We start from the raw sequence: 18,768 nt of genomic DNA on the forward strand, positions 1-18,768 counted from the left end.
AAGAGAAAAAAATCAATGACTATTTATGCAACATTGTGTCATAGCAAAATATATTATTAACTTAATACAATGTTCTTAAGCTTAAGTCTATATTTTTATATTTGATCATTGTCTCTTGGTCAGCAAAATAATTGTTCAACATTGTATTTACATGCAAACTAAAGTTGGGAAAGTATTTTGTCAGAATTTGTAAAAGTTGTATATTTGTTAATTGATTGAAAATCACAATTTTGTTGTTTTGATGTTGTGTATTTTTCAATAATACCCTTGCACAGAAAAGAAGCATTCTTATATTTGGAGCCCCCAAATATCGAGTATTTCAGAGTTTTAGATTTTTAAATACTGCTATGTTCCATTTTAATACACTCATTTTTTAAATATTATATTCCTGGCAGAATGAGTTTATCAATGATCTCTGTAACTTCACATCATATTCTTATATCCACTTGAGACATGGGATATTTTAGAGAAGAAAAAGTAGACTCGAGCGCATCTTCCATGAGCTGTAGTCAGCATCTTCATTGGTATTAAGAAAGCAATGACTGAGCCCACCTCTCTATCTATGGATTTATAGCTTTCATGGCATCTGGAAATGATTTCTGATTCTTTTAGTTTAGTATTCAGGACTCAGCTTATGCTTAATTTTTTAAAATATGTCTGAGGACTGAAGATGTAGTCAGTAAATACTTGTGTGCAGGTATAAAGACCTAAGTTCAGATACCCACCACCCACTTAAAAGTCAGGTATAGGGGCTGAGAGTTGGCTTAGTGACTAAGGACATTTGCTGTTGCAGACCACTCAAGTCCATTTCACATATGGCAGCTCACAGCAGTCTGCAATTCCAGGTCCAGAGGATCCAACACCTTTTTATAGACATACATGGTTCACAGAAATTCATGCAAGTAGAACACTCATACACTTAAAAAAATTAAACATTTTAAAATTTAAGAAACAGTGGTGAATGTCTGTAGTCCCAGCATTTGAGGGAGTGCTACAGAAACAAGATGACCTCTGGATCTCACTGGCCAAACACTCCAGATGAATCAACTAGCTCCACGTTCAGTGAAGAGATTCTATCTCAAAGAGTAAGAGGAAAAGCTATGGAAGGAGACGTCAATATTGACCTCTGACCTCCATATACACACACATAAATGTACACACCAAGAGATGTGTATACACATACCACATCATGCCTTTACACATATTACACAAACATACAAAATGAACAAATATGTTCTAATTAATTAGAACAGTTTTAGGTTTGTAGTGAAGTTGAATATAAATTACCCAGAATGCACATTTTTCTCCTGTCTCCTCAGAGACACAGCTGCCAATGTCAGGAGCTTCCATCAGAGTGAAGGACTGCCACACCTGATTAATCTTCACTGTCACTCTGTTATGCCCCTAAGCACATGTTACATTACATTGTTCAAATGATGCTATATATTCTGTGGGTTTTGACAATGTATAATAACATTTATCCACCAATATAGTATCACACTGTTTCACTGTCTCAAACAGTGGTCGGTGCCTTGTTAGTCCCCGATGACCACCAATAATAGTTTTTCTATTTCCATAGATATCCTTTTCCAGGGTGTCACACAATTACATAGTGTGTGGCCTTTCAAATTGGCTTCTTGAACTTAGAAATATACACTTAGGATCTTGCCATATCTTTTCAAGGCCTAAGATTTCTGGATCCCTGGAGCACTAAACTATATCCCACTGTCAGTTTGGCACAGTTTATATGCCCACGTCTTTACTGGACATACAAATTTAAAAGACACAGTATTTTTGTCTCCCCCTCTTCACATATCCTTCAGGGATTCCAATATGCATGTATTACCTACCTGAAGTCATTCCACAGGTCGTCTCTGTCTTTTTATATTTCAGCTTTCATTCACTCTGGGCTTTGTTTCAAATAGTTTTTGTTGTTACTTGTTCAAGTTTATTGATTCCTTTGTCCACAGATTTAATTTAGCTATTATTTTCTCTATCCAATCCTTGCAGTTCCTGTTTTATCTTTTTCCTTCTTCATAAAGCCCAACATGTCCTCAGCTAGGTCCTTCTGGGATACAACTTTTGGCATCAGCCTATCATTGAGAAGTTAGTACCCCTCATGGTTGTTTTACAAGGCAAAAACACAGGTATCTTCCAGTATAGGAGAAACTTTATCTGTTATAGGGACTAGTTGGGCAACTCAGAAAGCTCTGAGTGCCCACAGTGTCTGTGTAGCCAAAATCACAGGAGCAGACACTCAGCTGTCCCTGAGCTGTGACTGAATATCTAAGTCATGGTCATGGCTTTACACAGTTTCATTGGGTACACATTGAAATACCCAGTGTCTCTGCTCAACTAGCCATCAAATCTCCCTTTGGCTGCTCAGTTGCCCTTCTACCCTGCAAGATAAAGAAAGATACTCAAAGTAGTTGTCTCTTAACCTTAGCCTTTAACTGCTCATCAGCTCGCCACCTCTCTCTCGGGTATAGATTATCCCCATTTGATACAAATCTGCTTTTATTTATACCTTTAAAGTAACCTCCTTCTCCTTTCAGTAATAATCAATATATCTGTTTTCTTGTACCTGTTTCCATTTTTTTGGGGGGGGACTTCCAATATAATTATTATGCTTATTATTATTTCTGACAGTTTTTCTCAGACAGTTTAAAACATGTTGTGTTAGTTTGTTATGACTAACAAAACTAAGTGCCAGAGATTATGTGGATTAAATAACAGAAATTTAGTCTCAGTTTTGAGAGCTGGAAGTACAAGATAAAGCATGAACAGAATGGCATTTTTTAAGACTTTCTCCCTAGTAGTCATTTTCTGGGATCTTGTCTCTTTACAAGAGTGTATCTGTTTCCGGATATTCTTTTTGTGAGGATATTAGTCATATTGAGTTTGGGCCTAATCAAATGGACTTATTTTAACTTAGTATAATTTTGTAAAGAGCCTGTCTACAAATGCAGCTGCATTCTGAAGGTAGTGAGGGATTGAGACTCCAACATACAAACTTTAGGAGGAAATTTCCATCTGTAATGCATGCTTACTACTACTTCACATTGATAAAGTCTAATGGTTTATTTTCAGTGACTACCAGAGTGTATCAATCAATCACATTGGATACAACTGATACGTATAACTTCTCTGAAACACTTTCTTCATTTTGGCCATTCTTCTATCTGCTTTTCTGGTCTCCCTTGCCAGTTCCTCCTCACATGACCTCTAAGAATTAGAGCATCACTGCACTTAGTTCTCAGAGCTCATCCACACTCATTATCTAGGTGATGTCACGAAACTACAAATTTCAGGTAACATCTGTAAGTGCACAGAAGTCCTAAATTTATACAGAAACCCAGACGTTATCCTTAAATTCTTGATATTTGTATTCAACTACCCACACATTTCTCTAAAATGTTGTCTAAAGTAGACATTCTTTGCTTAGTGTTTACAGATCCCCTTCTTACCCCCCAGGCTTCATTATGACAGTCTGACTCATAATAGAATCATAATAAATATTTGCTAAATGAATAATTGATCACAATTACAACCAGCATAGTTAGTCTTCATGGAAGAAATTTTCTCAAATGTGACTTGGACTATGGCCTGCGAAACTGATTTTGCTTGCATAACTACTCTATAAAACTGGGATAAGAGAAGAGAATGCTATCTTTCTTTGTTCCCGGAAAAACTGCCTATAAGAATCTTCTGATTAAACCTAGAATTCAGTCTTTTAAAGAAAAGACATGAAAATTGAATCTCTGGTATTTTCATCTTATAAAGTGAGTTTCTGCCAATGTGAAGTGTGTAACCTGAATGTGGTTGTTTCATTATTGATGGTAGAAGCAATCCTTAACTCTCTCCGTGCAAACTTTGCCTAGGTCCACTGAAAGGTGTAATGTTAGCATTAAATTCTACTTCTTGCATTTTCTATAATTTTCAATTTTCCAGTTGGCTGTGTACTTGCTCCCAGAGTTACAGGAATTCATCCACCCAATATGTTGGAGACTAAACAAATTAGTGCTGTAGATCTTTATTTAAAGGTTGAGATAGAAAGCAAATAAAAACTGACTCCTTTTGGGCCATGCAGGTGGGCGACAAAATTAGAAAGGGAAAAAATCTGTTTCCCATGCTATATTTGGGCCTCCTTATCTTTCACTTACTTCTAGATACTTTTTTCAATGGCAAACCTTCTGGAAGTCCACATGAAAACAATGAATTCTGATAGGTAGTGCTGCTGGTAATAAAGATGACTAAACATAAATATTTACAAATTAAAAACTAAGTGATGGTGCAGTTTGACTACTAGGTTCTTATGTTGCTTTCCTCTGCCATAACAAATTCCTACAACTTCAAATGACAAACTGAATTCATGCCTGCAAAAGTCCACTTTGCCATATGAGGTTACACATTCACAAGTTTGAGCATTAGCATGTGGACATTTTGAAGGGCCATGTCTTATCTCAACAGCATGAGTGAATTGGTGTCAGCACTTCTTTTTGGTCCTGCTGTTCTAAATACTCATTGGTAATGCACAGTTACGTCAGTGCATATCTTGGAAACCATGCTTATCACAATATGATATACATGAATTTATAAACATTTCTCCCATGCTTTCAATGCATTTATTTCAGTGAAATCTCCCAGGATATAGATTTCTGCTTTAAAAAGTAACTAACAATTTGTGTACCCATATTTTGGCATCTTTGCTAATTTCTTGTTAGAATGATTTAGGATTATCACCTTACTCATACAACAACATAACTGCTTACACTACAGGACAGCAATGGTGTTCACTGGTGAGGCTAACAGTCAGATCTGTTTTGTGTTTTGAAGTTCACTTAAGTGCCACATAAAATGAGTGTTTGTAAGTCTCTTGATTCAGCAACAAAAACATTGTATTTCTCTTTCCCTTTATTTCTCTGCTTGATATTAGTCCACAGGGCCAAGCTTCTCAGTGGCTTAAACTACAAGGATAAACTACACACAGAAAACTATTTCATAGCTTTAGAGTTAGTTCAATCCAATATTATTAACCCCCCTGTAATAATATGAGTTTCTGTGCCCCTGTGTGTCCCATGTGTGTGTATCCCTGTGTGTATGTCCGTGTGTGTGTGTATGTCCGTGTGTGTGTGTGTGTGTGTGTGTGTGTGTGTGTGTGTGTGTGTTCAAGTGCTTCCTCTGATTTCTCCTCAAGGCTATACCTGTCCTCAGCATCACATGTAATTTAGAACAAAACACAATAAAAAGAAGGATCTCTGTACTATCAGAGAGGAATATTCCCATAGAATGTCTCAAAGGCTTCTCTTCTGGGCTCTATCCCCAGAACTGATTTTCATGCGCAGACTGAATATGCAAAGGAGACATTAAACTAAGTCTGGCATTTAAAATATCTCCAGTAAGAGGCAACTTCTGCCAGCAAGAATCAAGTGTAGTAAATTACTTTGGAAGAAGGCAAATAATGTCTGTGTCGTTTTATGGCATCATATGAACGTGCCACACTTTATCTCTTTCTCAGAGACTGGCTATTTAGGCAGTTTCTAGTCCATTGGTATTATGAGCACTTCTGAAATAGACTGGTATGTAGTTGGAGTTTTCCTGCCTGGCCCAGTCAGGACAAATCTCTCTTACCCACCAGTCCCACAGTTGCTCAGACCCAACCAAGAAAACACACAGAAACTTATATTGCTTATAAACTGTATGGCCGTGGCAGGCTGCTTGTTATCTACTTTTTCTATCTTAAATTAACCCATTTCTATTTATCTATACTTTGCCACATGGCTCGTGGCTTACCAGTACCTTACATCTTTTCATGGCGGCAGCTGGCAGTGTCTTTCTCGAGTCTTCTACTTCCCAGAATTCTCTACTCTCTTGTCCTGCCTATACGTCCTGCCTGGCCACTGGCCAATCAGAACTTTATTTACACAGAGCAATATCCACAGCACTGGTAAATATCTCCTTTGTTACAAATATGCAAGAGTTTCTCTATCACATATAACACGTACCTTATAAGTAATATCTTATTAATGGAATCAAATTGCTTTTCAATGTAGCACTATTAATTTACATTCCTTCCAGAAGTGTATACAGCTTTCTGTTTTCCTATAGCTTTCAATTGAAGTTACTATTATCTTAATTGTATACATTGTTGGAGAATGGAAAGGTTGAAAAGTATCCCTTTTTGAGATATTCTTGGTTATATTATTTGCCTATTAATTGAATGTGCTTTTTAATTTTCCCATTTTCAATATTTTACAAAGTAAATATATACACACAAGCACACATATATAAAAAAGAGATTAGTTTTCTAATAAGAGAGAAAGAGAGTGGGAAATGGTGTGGGTTTGGGTTGGTAAGGAGGTATAGAGGACCCAGGAGGAGTTGGAGGTAAAATCATAATCTGAATTATTATAAGAAAAAATATATTTTCAATAGTAAATGAGATTAATACCTACAACTATATGTGTCTTATTTAACAATAGTAAAATCCATAATTGAGTAAATTAGTTATACAAAACTTACAAATAAGTAATATTAGGTTGCATAAGATGAGACAGGGGTTATTGGTGTCATTGCACATTTCTCTAATGCCCTGAGAAACTAGGAGTGACAGATATAAAACCTCTACCTGTGACTATTATATTGCCCATAAGGAAAGAGTAGAAATAATTAGGAAACAATCTAGTGGGCCTTGGCTCTGTCTAAGAAGTGGACACAGAACTGGAAGGAGCATGCAGCCTGGAGACCCTGTATACCTATCCATGAACTGGGAAAGGCTAGAAAGCTCAATGGGTAGCAGCAAGCTTGGCAAACTAAGTTTGAGTCCCAGCATCCCCATAGTGAAAAGAGAGAATCCTGATTCCTCTTTTCCTACAAGTTGTCCTCTGTCCTTTCTACAAGCATATTATGGCATGAGTGCAATACACACAGACATAGACACACACACTGGGCCCTGTCAACTTGTCAGCATTGGCTAATGGATAACAATTCTCAGGGATATGTAAAAGGGGTATCAGTGGGGCTAAAGGAGGAAGAAGGCAAGCTTGAGTTCATATTACTACTGCAGAGAGTGAAGAGATGACTCCACATAAGAGAAGAACCAGTTTTTGAAGTTCTAACACCAGAGAATATCAATTCATTCTGTGTGTCTCAGTCAAACACTTCTAAATGGAATAGCTAGGAAATTTAATTTTCACAACCGTATAAAGGACAACCCTGTGAGGCAGGGAGCATCAGGTGTCTCTTCAGATGTAGGATAGCTATAAAATGCCACTTCAGACAGAGATTCGTTTGTGGCTAAACTCTTGCAGCTATCATCAGTGCTGAGGGCTGTGACATGGTGTCCCTAGTTGAACAATTCCTGAAACAGATGCTTGTAGCATCTTAGTCTTTCTAAGGTCACTATACATAGGATGGAACAGGCTCAGCAGACCAGTAAACAAAACAGGGGTTATTGGTGTCATTGCACATTTCTCTAAAAACATTTCATACTCACTCTCCTCTTGTGTGGGGAGCCTACATCTCAATCAATCCATCTTTTAAGTTAAAGCTATTGTTTCATTATTTCATTTCCTACTTTTCCCATTTTACTGAAAATGCAAGGAAGATGTTTTCTAATTTCAATTCTAGGCACTTGTGTAAGTTTTGGAAATCTGTTGTCTTCCTTTGCACCACTGAATTCAGTGGGCTTTGAAGGTTTATGCTTGGCAATTCTAAGTATCATGCTGTGGGATGGTCTGTATGTCAAATGTGTTGCTTTGATTAGTTAAAATAAATAAAGTGCTGATTGGCCAGTAGCCAGATAGGAAGGATAGGGTAGGTGGGACAAGGTGGAAGAGAATGCTGGGAAATGAAGGCTGGAGAGGGAGACACCACCAGCCACTGCCATGACAAGAAAGATGTAAGGTACTGGTAAGCCACGAGCCACATGGCAAAGTATAGATTAATAGAAATGGGCTAAATATAAGAGTAAGAGCTAGACAATGATAGCCTGAGCTAATGGCCAAGCAGTTTAAATAATATGTGTCTGTGTATTTATTTTATAAATGGGCTACCAGACTATTGGGGCTTAGTGGGACCTGGAGAAAGGCTCTCCAACTACAGTATCATGTTAGATTACTTCTATTTTCCCATTCTTGAATAATTAAATGTACATCCAGGCTTGGAATTCACAGAATCAACAATTTTCACATTCTTCCTCTCACTAGCTACCAATTGTTACAATCTGTCTCTCAGTTTTAAAGCCACTAATTAAATAGTTGATTTCTATTTTGATACTTGTCCAGTACCAAGGAAAATGTATTCCTTCTCTAGCCTTCTTGCATATCTGTGAAAAAATGTCTTACGCATTCAGAAGGGATATGTTTTACTGGTGTTGAGATGATTCTCTTCCAATTCATCTGTGAAACGTGACAAAAAGGACCTAGCCATGAAAGGAGAAATGATATTAGTGAAACAAGACCAATTTCCAAAACTATATAAAATGTGTACTGAAGGCATCAGAATTAGCAGAAGAGCAGTAGGAAGACTACTTCATCTCCATTGGATGGCCAAAGAAGAATCTATGATGGTTTCCCTGAAATCTGTCATTTCTGAGTTGAGAGATTTCACAGAGTTTCAAGACTTTCAACAGATGGGGACACTGAAAGGCCCAAGCTTCTACAAATTATGATTGGGATTTTCAAGCAAAGACTTCTGTTGCCCTTTTTATTGTCCCTCACATTTTGTTGTTAGTGCTCACATCCCCAGCTGTTGAGGGTGCTGGAAAGACAGGGCTTCTGAGGCTGGCACTAGTATGACATTGACAGAATGAAAACATTACCCAGGACATGAACACACAATGAAGGATTCATCTTTTCTACTGCTCAAGTTTTAAATTCATAAATTTTAAAGAAGATGGAGAGATAATCAAAGAGTACCTTGGGCAGATAAAGTGGTAACGAAGAAAAACAGCATGGATATGCAGTGGATATCTCTTTATGAAAATAATCAAATCATCTTAGGATCAAAAATCCACATACAAACAATATTTTCATACATCTCTGTGTGAATTCAACCCAACAAGCAAAGCATAGACAAATCCTATAGATAGGAAAATGACTATGTCAAAAGAGACTTAGGGGATTTGCATCTACAAGAAGATGTTCTCTTATACCAAGAGAGTAAGAACACATACTTGTTTCACATTTGGAAATTGGTGTAGAGCTTCTGAGTCTTTGTTCGGGAAGATACTTCAGAATCGAAGCATGGTACCAAACCAAGTCAGCGTCTTCTCCCTCATCATGTATGTACTTGAGTCCTTGATAATAGTTATACAAAGTGGCATAACTGTTGCAGTGCTGTTCAGAGAGTGGATGAACTTTCAAAGACTGTCACCGGTGGAAATGATTCTTATTAGCCTTGGCGTTTCACATTTCTGTCTACAATTGGCATCAATGATATACAACTTTGGCACCTTTTCTAGACCTGTCCAAGTATTGTGGAAGATATCAGTTATCTGGGAGTTTATGAACATTTTGACATTCTGGCTAACCAGTTTTCTTGCTGTCTTCTACTGTGCCAAGGTCTCTTCCTTCACCCACCCCATCTTCCACTGGCTGAAGTGGAAAATTTTGAAATTGGTTCCCTGGCTGATATTGGGTACTCTGATAGCTTCTTGTTTGTCAACCATCCCTTCCATTATTAAATATCAAATCCAGAATGAATTAATCACCCTGGATCATTTACCCAGAAACAGTACTTTGATTGTAAGACTTAAGATGTTGGAAGAGCGTTTTTCTGGTCCTCTTAAAGTTATTGGTTTTGGTATTCCCTTCCTTGTGTTCCTGGTTGCTATTATCTTACTCACAGTCTCACTGGTCCGACACTGGGGGCAGATGAAAGACTATAACAACAACAACTCCAGCATGAAAGCTCGGTCCACTGTTCTGAGGTCTCTTGCTACCTTCTTCGTCTTCTTCACCTCCTATTTCCTGACTATAGTAGTCTCCTTTATAGGCACCATATTTGATAAGAAATCATGGTTCTGGGTCTGTGAAGCTGTCATCTATGGTTTAGTCTGTATTCATTATACTTCACTAATGATGAGCAACCCTACATTGAAAAAAGTACTGAAGATGCAATTCTGAAGCCGAGAACCTTCCTGTGGCATGAAAAACTGTAAAGCCTCTGGGGTAAGAAGACTTTGCATTGGCACAGCCCTTATCTGATTATAAAATGCCTTGAATGCAAGCTTTGTTTCCTTTCAGGCCACAGGTGCCTGACTTTATAAATCAACACCTGTCTTGCCTGTATTCTGACCCACTCCTTTCCTGTCCTATCCATAGTCCCAGATTTATTTTGATTTTCCTATGACTACCTTGTCTCTCCTTAGTTTTAGCCACTTCTGGAATGTCTTACTATTGCCCAAACACTTTTCTACTGCTTCTGAACCTTCATGCAGTGATTTATTCCCACCTTTACCTCTCTCCAAATACCATCACTTTATTCCTTTACAGCTCCAACAAAAATTTAATTCTTATTTTATTTCACTGATCAAGACATTGTATTCTTCACTAGAATGGCAGGCCATTTATCCAGTCTAGTCTCATCCTTAATATCTCCAAATATCAAAGATTTTGGTGGGTTAAAAATTCATAATTTTTATTGCCTTGATTCTTGCTTCACTTGTACTCTTAGAGTGAACATTATGGATAGATTCCTGTATTAGTTTCTAACTAGTTGTATTAATTTGTTTGTGGATTACCCTATGTAACACAGAGCTAAGAAGCCCTCTTTACTTCACAACACCTGAGTAATATCAGCTGATATTTCTTATACTCTGTTCTGTGCTTCTAACAATCCAAAGTCTTCCCCAAATGGGTAAGAATATAGGTTAACAAGAATTACTAAATAGTCTTATTAATAAAAAATACCCAGAGCCAGGTATTGGGGTGAAAGCTGAAAAATCAGAGAAACAGAACAAACCAGCCACATTCTTACCTCTATGAAATTCTCAGGCTCGAGAGAATGAGTTCCTGTTTCCTCACAACATATACACCTTTCTGTGTCCTGCCATATTAATTCCTGGGATTAAAGGCCTATGTCCTTCCCAAGCAAATACATGAGATCTCAAGTGCTGGGATTAAAGGTGTGTGCCACCACTTCCTGACCTCTATGTCTAATTTAGTAGCTGGCTTTGTCTCCTGATCCCCAGGAAATCTTTATTGGGGTACACAATATATCACCACATTTTTCCTTTTCTTCTCTAAAATAATAAAAGGTTATAACTAATATAAGAAAAAATATGTACAATAACTATATACAATATAAACAATCAAGAATTATATTAACAATGTCCAGTTCATAAACATTTGACAAATTCAGAGAAAATATTCCATTATTTATCCTGTTTTGGTGAGTTCAAAATGTACTTCACTTTCTACCCTAACATGTACTCCCAACCAAAAACTATCCTTTGATTCTTTCAAAATTAGACACTTTACAGCTCTGTAGTAAGTTTCTTTTTTGAATTTGTTAACAATGAAAACTATAACTATAAATGTGTAATGTCTTTCTGTATGCTGTGAATATGTGTTGCTCTGATTGATTGATAAATAAAGCTACATTGGCCTATGGTGATGCTGCTTAAAGGCAGGTGGGAAATCCAAGTAGAGAAACAGAGAGAAGGGCAGAGTGAGGAGATGACAGCCTGCCACCCAAGGAGCAACCTGCAGCAGACTGGCAAAGCCATAGAACATGTGCTAAAAACACAGATTAATAGAAATTATTTAATTTAAGATATAAGAGCTAGCTAGCAAGAGGCCTGCCATAGAACATACAGTTTGTAAAGAATATTAAGCCTCTGAGTATTTGTGTTTTAAGTGGCTATGGGACCTTGGGGCCAGGCAGATTGGAAGAAAACTTTTGACTATATTGGTTGCCCAACATGTTGGCTTGAGTGTCCACCTAAAACCTGAGAGAACTTAATAAGAGAGTCTAAAACAGAGCCCAAAACAGCTTCCTACTTCATGTCTCATGTGGGTTTCAAGATCACAGCATTTGGGCTTGAGCGCAGCATGGCAGATTCCCAAATTGGTTCACAGAGCTGTCTCCAAGCTTGCACAACACACTGCATGACTGATTTAGCTTTTACTCATACAAACAAAAAGGGCTGATGGCAGCATGGACTCCAGAGTTGGTGGGGTAAGTGTGACTCTCCTGGGTATCTCTGCCATGTTGAAAAGCTGAAGTGGGTGGAGTCAGCAGTCAGGGCTCCTGCTTCAGTCTTAGCCATGCTGCAGTTTGCAATGATCAGAAAAGAATGATAGATACATAGAAGACGGATTCAGATAGAATAAACCTCTAAATAGTTTACATTATATGTAAAAGTGTATGTAGGCTTGGAAGAGAAAGGAAAAGGAAGATATACAGTTATGTAAAGAAATATATAATTAAAAAATAAAGTCTTTAAAGAGACATAAAAATAATATAAAACATAAACCACATAAAGATGGAAATCACACAGAGAGTCTGGATTATATTATCTTTGGGATTTTTAACTACAGAAAGGCATTTGATTGTAAAGACTACTCAGTTAAACAAATATGTATATTTTAAAAGTATCTTGACTTCAAATTTTGTGTCTAAGGATACATTGCTTTTGAAAGAGGTTCTGCTTTTGTTTCCACAGAAGATGAGAACCTGTGGATTACTTCCAGATTAATATGGTTCCATCAAGGAAGACCCCCTGAGAGGTCTCCAGATGATCCAACAACCAGAACAGCTTCAAGGCAACTGGCTCAGAGAATATAGCCTCACAGACTACTCCAGTCAGGATTTGACAATCATCCTAAAATTTTCTTTATGTCTCCATAAGACTACCAGCACCCCCAATCAGCAGGAAGTAGCCTAGAAAACTATGCCCACATTCCCCAAAATGGATTACAGTTGTTTTTCTTTGTTTAGGTTGTTTATTGCAAATTATTGTTGGTCATAGTAATCTATTTCTAAAAGAAGAAAGAGGGATATTATATAGAAGTGTAGGATATAGATATCATAGGATGAAAGGATAGATTATTGAATCTACTTTTAAAGAGCAACAACTTGTTTAAAATGTCTTACATTGCTATGGATTTTAGTTTATTTATACAAATTTAAAGTTAATTTTGTTATACTACATATATTTCTACTTTTGTTTAAGGCATTATATTTATGCAACTCATTTAAAATTGCAATGAATAATTAAGAAATATGATTAATAATTAGTCATCTATGATAATCACACTTATAGTCATGTTAGTTAAGTTTTCTAGGTATACATAGATATATTTCAATTAAGTAGGTAATCTTTAACACTTCAAAGACCTACAGAATATGGCTTTTAAAATATTTTAAGAACTTAGACTTTTCTGGACATTGAGAGATGTCTGCTTCTGGCAGCACTGATCTACTTCAGAGAAGGTGATGGACATTGAAGAAACTCCATATGGAGTTTGATTTCCTTATGGCAAAAGTTAGCTAGACTGCTAACAGAATAATATATCAACTGAACATGCAGGACCCATGGAGAAATGATCACTAAATTTTGCCAAAACAAGGCGAGATGATCCTTCAGGTTCCTCCTTCACAAAGGAGACTGCCAGATATTCCATAGGACAGAGAGAAGCAACTATAATACTCTAGGCTGAAGACAGGTGCCCCAATGTTGCAGAGGAACTTTGGATGACTGTCCAAGTAGCCAGCTGTCTCTGTTATCCTAGATTTTTGGAAGTTGCCTACAATGCACTTCCAGTTAACTTAGGTACTATTATATCCTTCCAGGGTCTTTGATGTAATTGAAGACTAAATGGTTATAATTATAATTTTCCTTGGTTATGATAAAAAGATAAATTAGATATGAAGCTTTAGACTCACAAATATAGGAAAGATGATAAAATATTTTCTTTAATTTTGCCAAATACAAATAGACAATATTATAACTATAATTCTTACTTGTTAACTGTTCTATTATACATAATTTTACTACATTAAAGTTAAAACCTTCCTTTTTAATTAGACAGAAAAGGGGAAGTGCTGTGGGATGTCTTTCTGTATGCTGTGAATATGTGTTGCTCTGATTGGTTGATAGATAAAGCTGAATTGGCCTATGAGAAGGCAGCTTAGAGGCAGGTGGGAAATCCAAGTAGAGAGTCAGAGAGAAGAAGGGCAGAGTAAGGAGATGTCAGCCTGTTGTCCAAGGAGCAACATGCCAGCAGACCAGTAAAGCCATGGAACATGTGGCAAAACATAGATGAATAGGAATGGGTTAATTTAAGATAAAAGAGCTAGCTAGCAAGAGGCCTGCGACAGGTCATCCAGTCTGGAAATAACATTAAGCTTTTGAGTGATTATTTTATAAGTGGCTGTGGGACTGTGGGACTGTGGGACAGGCAGGACTGGAGAAAACTTTCGACTACATATAGGAACCACAGAGCAAACAATTCTGAAACCACCCACAAGACATCATTGTTCTATGGAAATTCTTTTTAACTTCCACATCTAACAAATATCATAGACATTTCCTTCACAGGGTCTGGTCTTACCTCCCCATATTTTTCTATTCACCTCTCTGCTTTTCATACTGACTCACTAACAACCAAATATCTCAATAATATCTAACTCTGGGCCCTTTTTGTCTCAGCTTCTCTATCCTCAACACTTACAATGTATTTCTCCAAAACACAGTCACATTTCTTCCAGCATTCTGGTACCAAGGTAAAGAACACACCTTTTTCACTTTTGTACATGGTGGACACATTTGGTGACCTGAACTTCTGGCACTTTTTTTCGAAGAATGAAACTACTCCTGAAAGCAAACCATCCTATGGAGAAAAAGATACAGGTAACTCATGCTTGGTTGTGAAAGCAAAGCTCAGTGTCCAGAAAGAAATAAATATTCTTTCTCTTCAATTTGTCACTCTGACATGTCTTCCATGTTGAATAACTTTTGAAACTGAGGGCATGAATCTAAGTAAAACCTGAGAGACTGCTTCCAAAATTGCCATTCAGCATTTTTTCCCACAGCATCACTGATATTGCATAAAGAAGAGAGAAAAATGCTGTCCCACTCAAAGAAGGAAGTGTTCCATGCAATCAGGATATCTCCAGAACTGCATTGGTTCACCTGCAGCTGAAGGTGGGATGGAAACTGGTGGATTTGGTAATGTCTACTGAGCAGAGACTCACCTGCAGTGATACTATACAGAAGAAATGCTCACAGTGTGACCAAGGCTTCTTGGGGCGGTCTGTAAGCTTCCAGGGAGTTAGGCTGTAAGAGTTTGAGATCCTTTCAGAATGGATTGAGCAAAAGCCAGTGAAACTTGGATTATACCTTTGTTATTTGTAGCTACATTCTGAAGGGTTCCTGCATGTTCCAAAATCTCAGATAGCTGGAAGAAATAAGAACTGTTCTCTTTACATGAATATAAATAGAGAAAAAGCAAAAAGAACCCCCTTGCCTCCACTATCACACACAGAGATACTATTCCAGAAACTGAGGGATATTTTTAGTGTTCTCACTATCTTACTTTAAATAAAGTGCAATGGAAAACTTATCCATGATATACATGAGGTTGGAGTGTTAAAAGCAGCTGAAGGGATGAGGAAATATGAAAAAAGAAATAGAAACAGAAATATGCTTGTCCTACATATTTGTGGCACCCACAAGTTCCCAAGGAGATTTTACATACATTATCTCATTTCAAGCTGGAAGGACAAGTCAAGATCACCCAACCAACCCTGCTGGAAAACAGACCTATGAAAGTTAAATCTCTGCTGATGACTCATTCTCAACTTAAAACCAATGAAATAGAAAATGAAGGGGTGCTTGTTAAGGGAGCAAAGTGTTTCAATCCAGAAAAAGAAAAGATAAAAAGGGAGATACTGTAGAAAAATTATAGAGATAATGTGCCCAAGAATATAGAAAATCTTATGAGAGTTTTAATTACCAAAGGGCTAATGTGTTTCTGTTGTTCAATCTTCAATACTGTATCTTATATTAGACACACTATGCTTAGCAGTGAGTGTATTATGAATACTAGAATGAAGAAAGTTATGTTTCTATGTTCAGAAGCTGAGTGGTAGCATCAATGAAGTAGGGAAAACCATGTGAGCATTGTAGGATGGCACCTGCAAAGACATAACACTATATACATGTCAAATTATTAAGAATTTGAAAGTAAACTTCTGCCCTTTATACAGTGTCCCATGATCTTGGTGAATGGCTTATATCACTGTGGAGACTGGAAACTGATGAATTCCTAATAACATCTATCATGGAGTCTATTCATAATTAGACAAACTCAGATTTTATTTGATAAATAAAAGTCTTTCTCCTTTATCCACATTCCTACTAGGTAGAATGTATGAGCACAGAAGTTTCCAATGCACCTTTTGGCCTCTTTCTGAGTCTGGTAGTCAAGATATTACATCATCAGCCTTGGAAACACCTGCTAAGTCCTAACTCCCAATAATCTACAATATAAACCTTAGTGTTTGCATGAGACATACCTCATCGCTCCTTCCTGAATGTCAATATCCTTGCACAGGATATTTGCATAGGCTCTCTCCATGCATAGAAAATGCACACCTCATATTTGCTGTCATTTACCTTTCCCATCCAGTATTCCCTTTCTAAAGGCATTGCCTTTCTTGGCCTAGCACTATTCCTGCTCATGCATGAATGCCAAATCTACTACAGGCTTTTTGTTCCTCAAAGTTATTCTTAATTCTATTACACATCAATGTGATATCAATGAGAGCTTCCTCACATTGCAGAATTTTACTTTTTAAATTTGTACCTTTGTAAAGGTTTTCTATGCACAAGAAATTAAAGTACTTTTAAATGATGCCAATGAGATGATGAGTAACATGTCTGAATCTGGGAATTTAGAATTAAATAAATATTATGTAATATTATGACTTATCATAGTACCAATTTACTGTATTCTACTGGGAATGCAAAGATAGATGGCAGTGTGATCAGATCAGCATGTGATCTCTCACAAAACAAGTTGTGTATATTGATGATGATGCCCAAGGAAAATCAGAATATCTCTGACCATTTTTTCTTTTGAGAAGACCTAGGCTGGGACTTGGGTGCTTCATAGAAGGTCCACAGTAGAAAAGTGTTTGAAAGATAGCTGCCTCTCTCTTACTTATCAAAGAATGGTAAAAGCTGAAGAGCCTCTCATGTTCTATTTTTGGTTGTGAGCCTAGCCTTTAACAGCTGAGCCATCTCTCCAGCCCGCCTCTCATGTTCTAAAGAATAGGAAATAGCCTAAATTTCAACCCTCTCCCCTATGGAGGATGCCAGAATATACCACCAAGCAAGACATCCCTTCATTTCTTACACTTCCTTCAATTTGATGATCCTTCAGAAATAAGAAGAAAGGAAAAGATGTGGTAGACAAATGAGAAACTATGCCTCCAACTCCTCAGCCAGCTCTTAATTAGACCAAAAATAGGTGATGAAATTAATTTTTAAGTTTAATTGCTAATTTACAAACCTTAAAACAAAAACATTTGCTAGATCCATAAGACTTATTATCTGTGCTTGAGAAAGGTGGATTATAGGAAAATGTTTAGTTAGAATATTTTGATTTTTTTCTTTCTTTCTTGTGCTTGGTCTAATCATTAAGTTTGTTACAAGAAGTATAAAAGATGGTAAGATATTGAAAGTCTTGATAGTTTTTTTCTGAGATTGAGTACCAACTACTGTGCATTAGATTTAGATCCTACTTAAAATTATTCAAAGATAATATCATTTCTCAGAAGAGCTAAGCCAAAGGCCTCTTTCTTATTATCTTAGTTTTCTATCACCATAGTCACCATGGCTCCCTACATCTGAATCCTAATGGAGCATCATGAAATCTAAGGCTTCAGAACAGAATCCTTCCACCCATAGTAGAAAACCCTTAACCTAAGGCTCTAATTTCACTCTGTTCTGATGTTCATATTTATATTTTATGTGTTTTCCATATATCCTTGCATTTCTATTATAAATTATGGCAATCTATTTTCAAAATTGGTCTTGTTGCTTTTAAAGGAGACAGACAGATAGAGATCAATGATAGACAGACAGATAGATAGATAGATAGATAGATAGATAGATAGATGATAGGCTTGATATTTTCCAAGAGGAGGATATCAAAAGAACTTTAGCAATAGAATATTCATAATGAAATTTTAACAGTAAGTCATTTTTAAATATCTTGTAATACTGCTTTTGTTTCAGAAACGTATACTAAGAAAGAGAATATGAGGGACCTTTTTCTCCTAGACTTTAGAAGACTATATCAGTAAGCTATAACACATGTCAGGGACTCAAAGTAAAGACAAAAGCTTCCAAACAGGAGGATTACATCATGGACTTTCTACATGGAACTATCACTAGAACACAGGACTCATTTATCATCCACAGGTCAAGTCCCCAACACTCAGGGCAACATATTACTGAATCAGTTTCTTCTATTTTAATAAAACATTCAAAATTGATTCTAAGTATGAATTGGCTAGCTTTAATGACAATAATTGGATAAACAATTTTAATGCCAAGTTTCCCCTAAGTTGATATTTTTGATAATATGTATTAAAATGGCATTATTATCCATTTATTGGATAGTAGAAATTCTTTATGGATTCATTTTTTTCTTTAAAATTTAATTTAAATGTTTCATTCTTTTTCAAAATAAATAAGTAAATGAGTGTCTATTTTAAAACTATGTGAGATGGAACTGAATTACAGGCAAG

The 18,768-nt window shown here is 36.7% G+C and overlaps 1 protein-coding gene across 1 annotated transcript; it reads left to right on the forward strand.

Moving 5' to 3' along the window:
* The first annotated feature begins 9,245 nt into the window (after positions 1 to 9,245).
* On the forward strand, positions 9,246 to 10,127 carry Tas2r16 (taste 2 receptor member 16). Its single transcript, XM_036180707.1, has one exon. It carries the CDS (start codon positions 9,246 to 9,248, stop codon positions 10,125 to 10,127), a length of 882 nt encoding a protein of 293 aa, XP_036036600.1.
* Positions 10,128 to 18,768: the final 8,641 nt, after the last annotated feature.

Source organism: Onychomys torridus, chromosome 3 (assembly GCF_903995425.1).
Source record: "Onychomys torridus chromosome 3, mOncTor1.1, whole genome shotgun sequence".
NCBI lineage: Eukaryota > Metazoa > Chordata > Mammalia > Rodentia > Cricetidae > Onychomys > Onychomys torridus.

Coding starts and splice junctions, on each gene's coding strand:
- Tas2r16 (XM_036180707.1), top strand. CDS start 9,246: ATGGTACCAAACCAAGTCAGCGTCTTCTCCCTCATCATGTATGTACTT.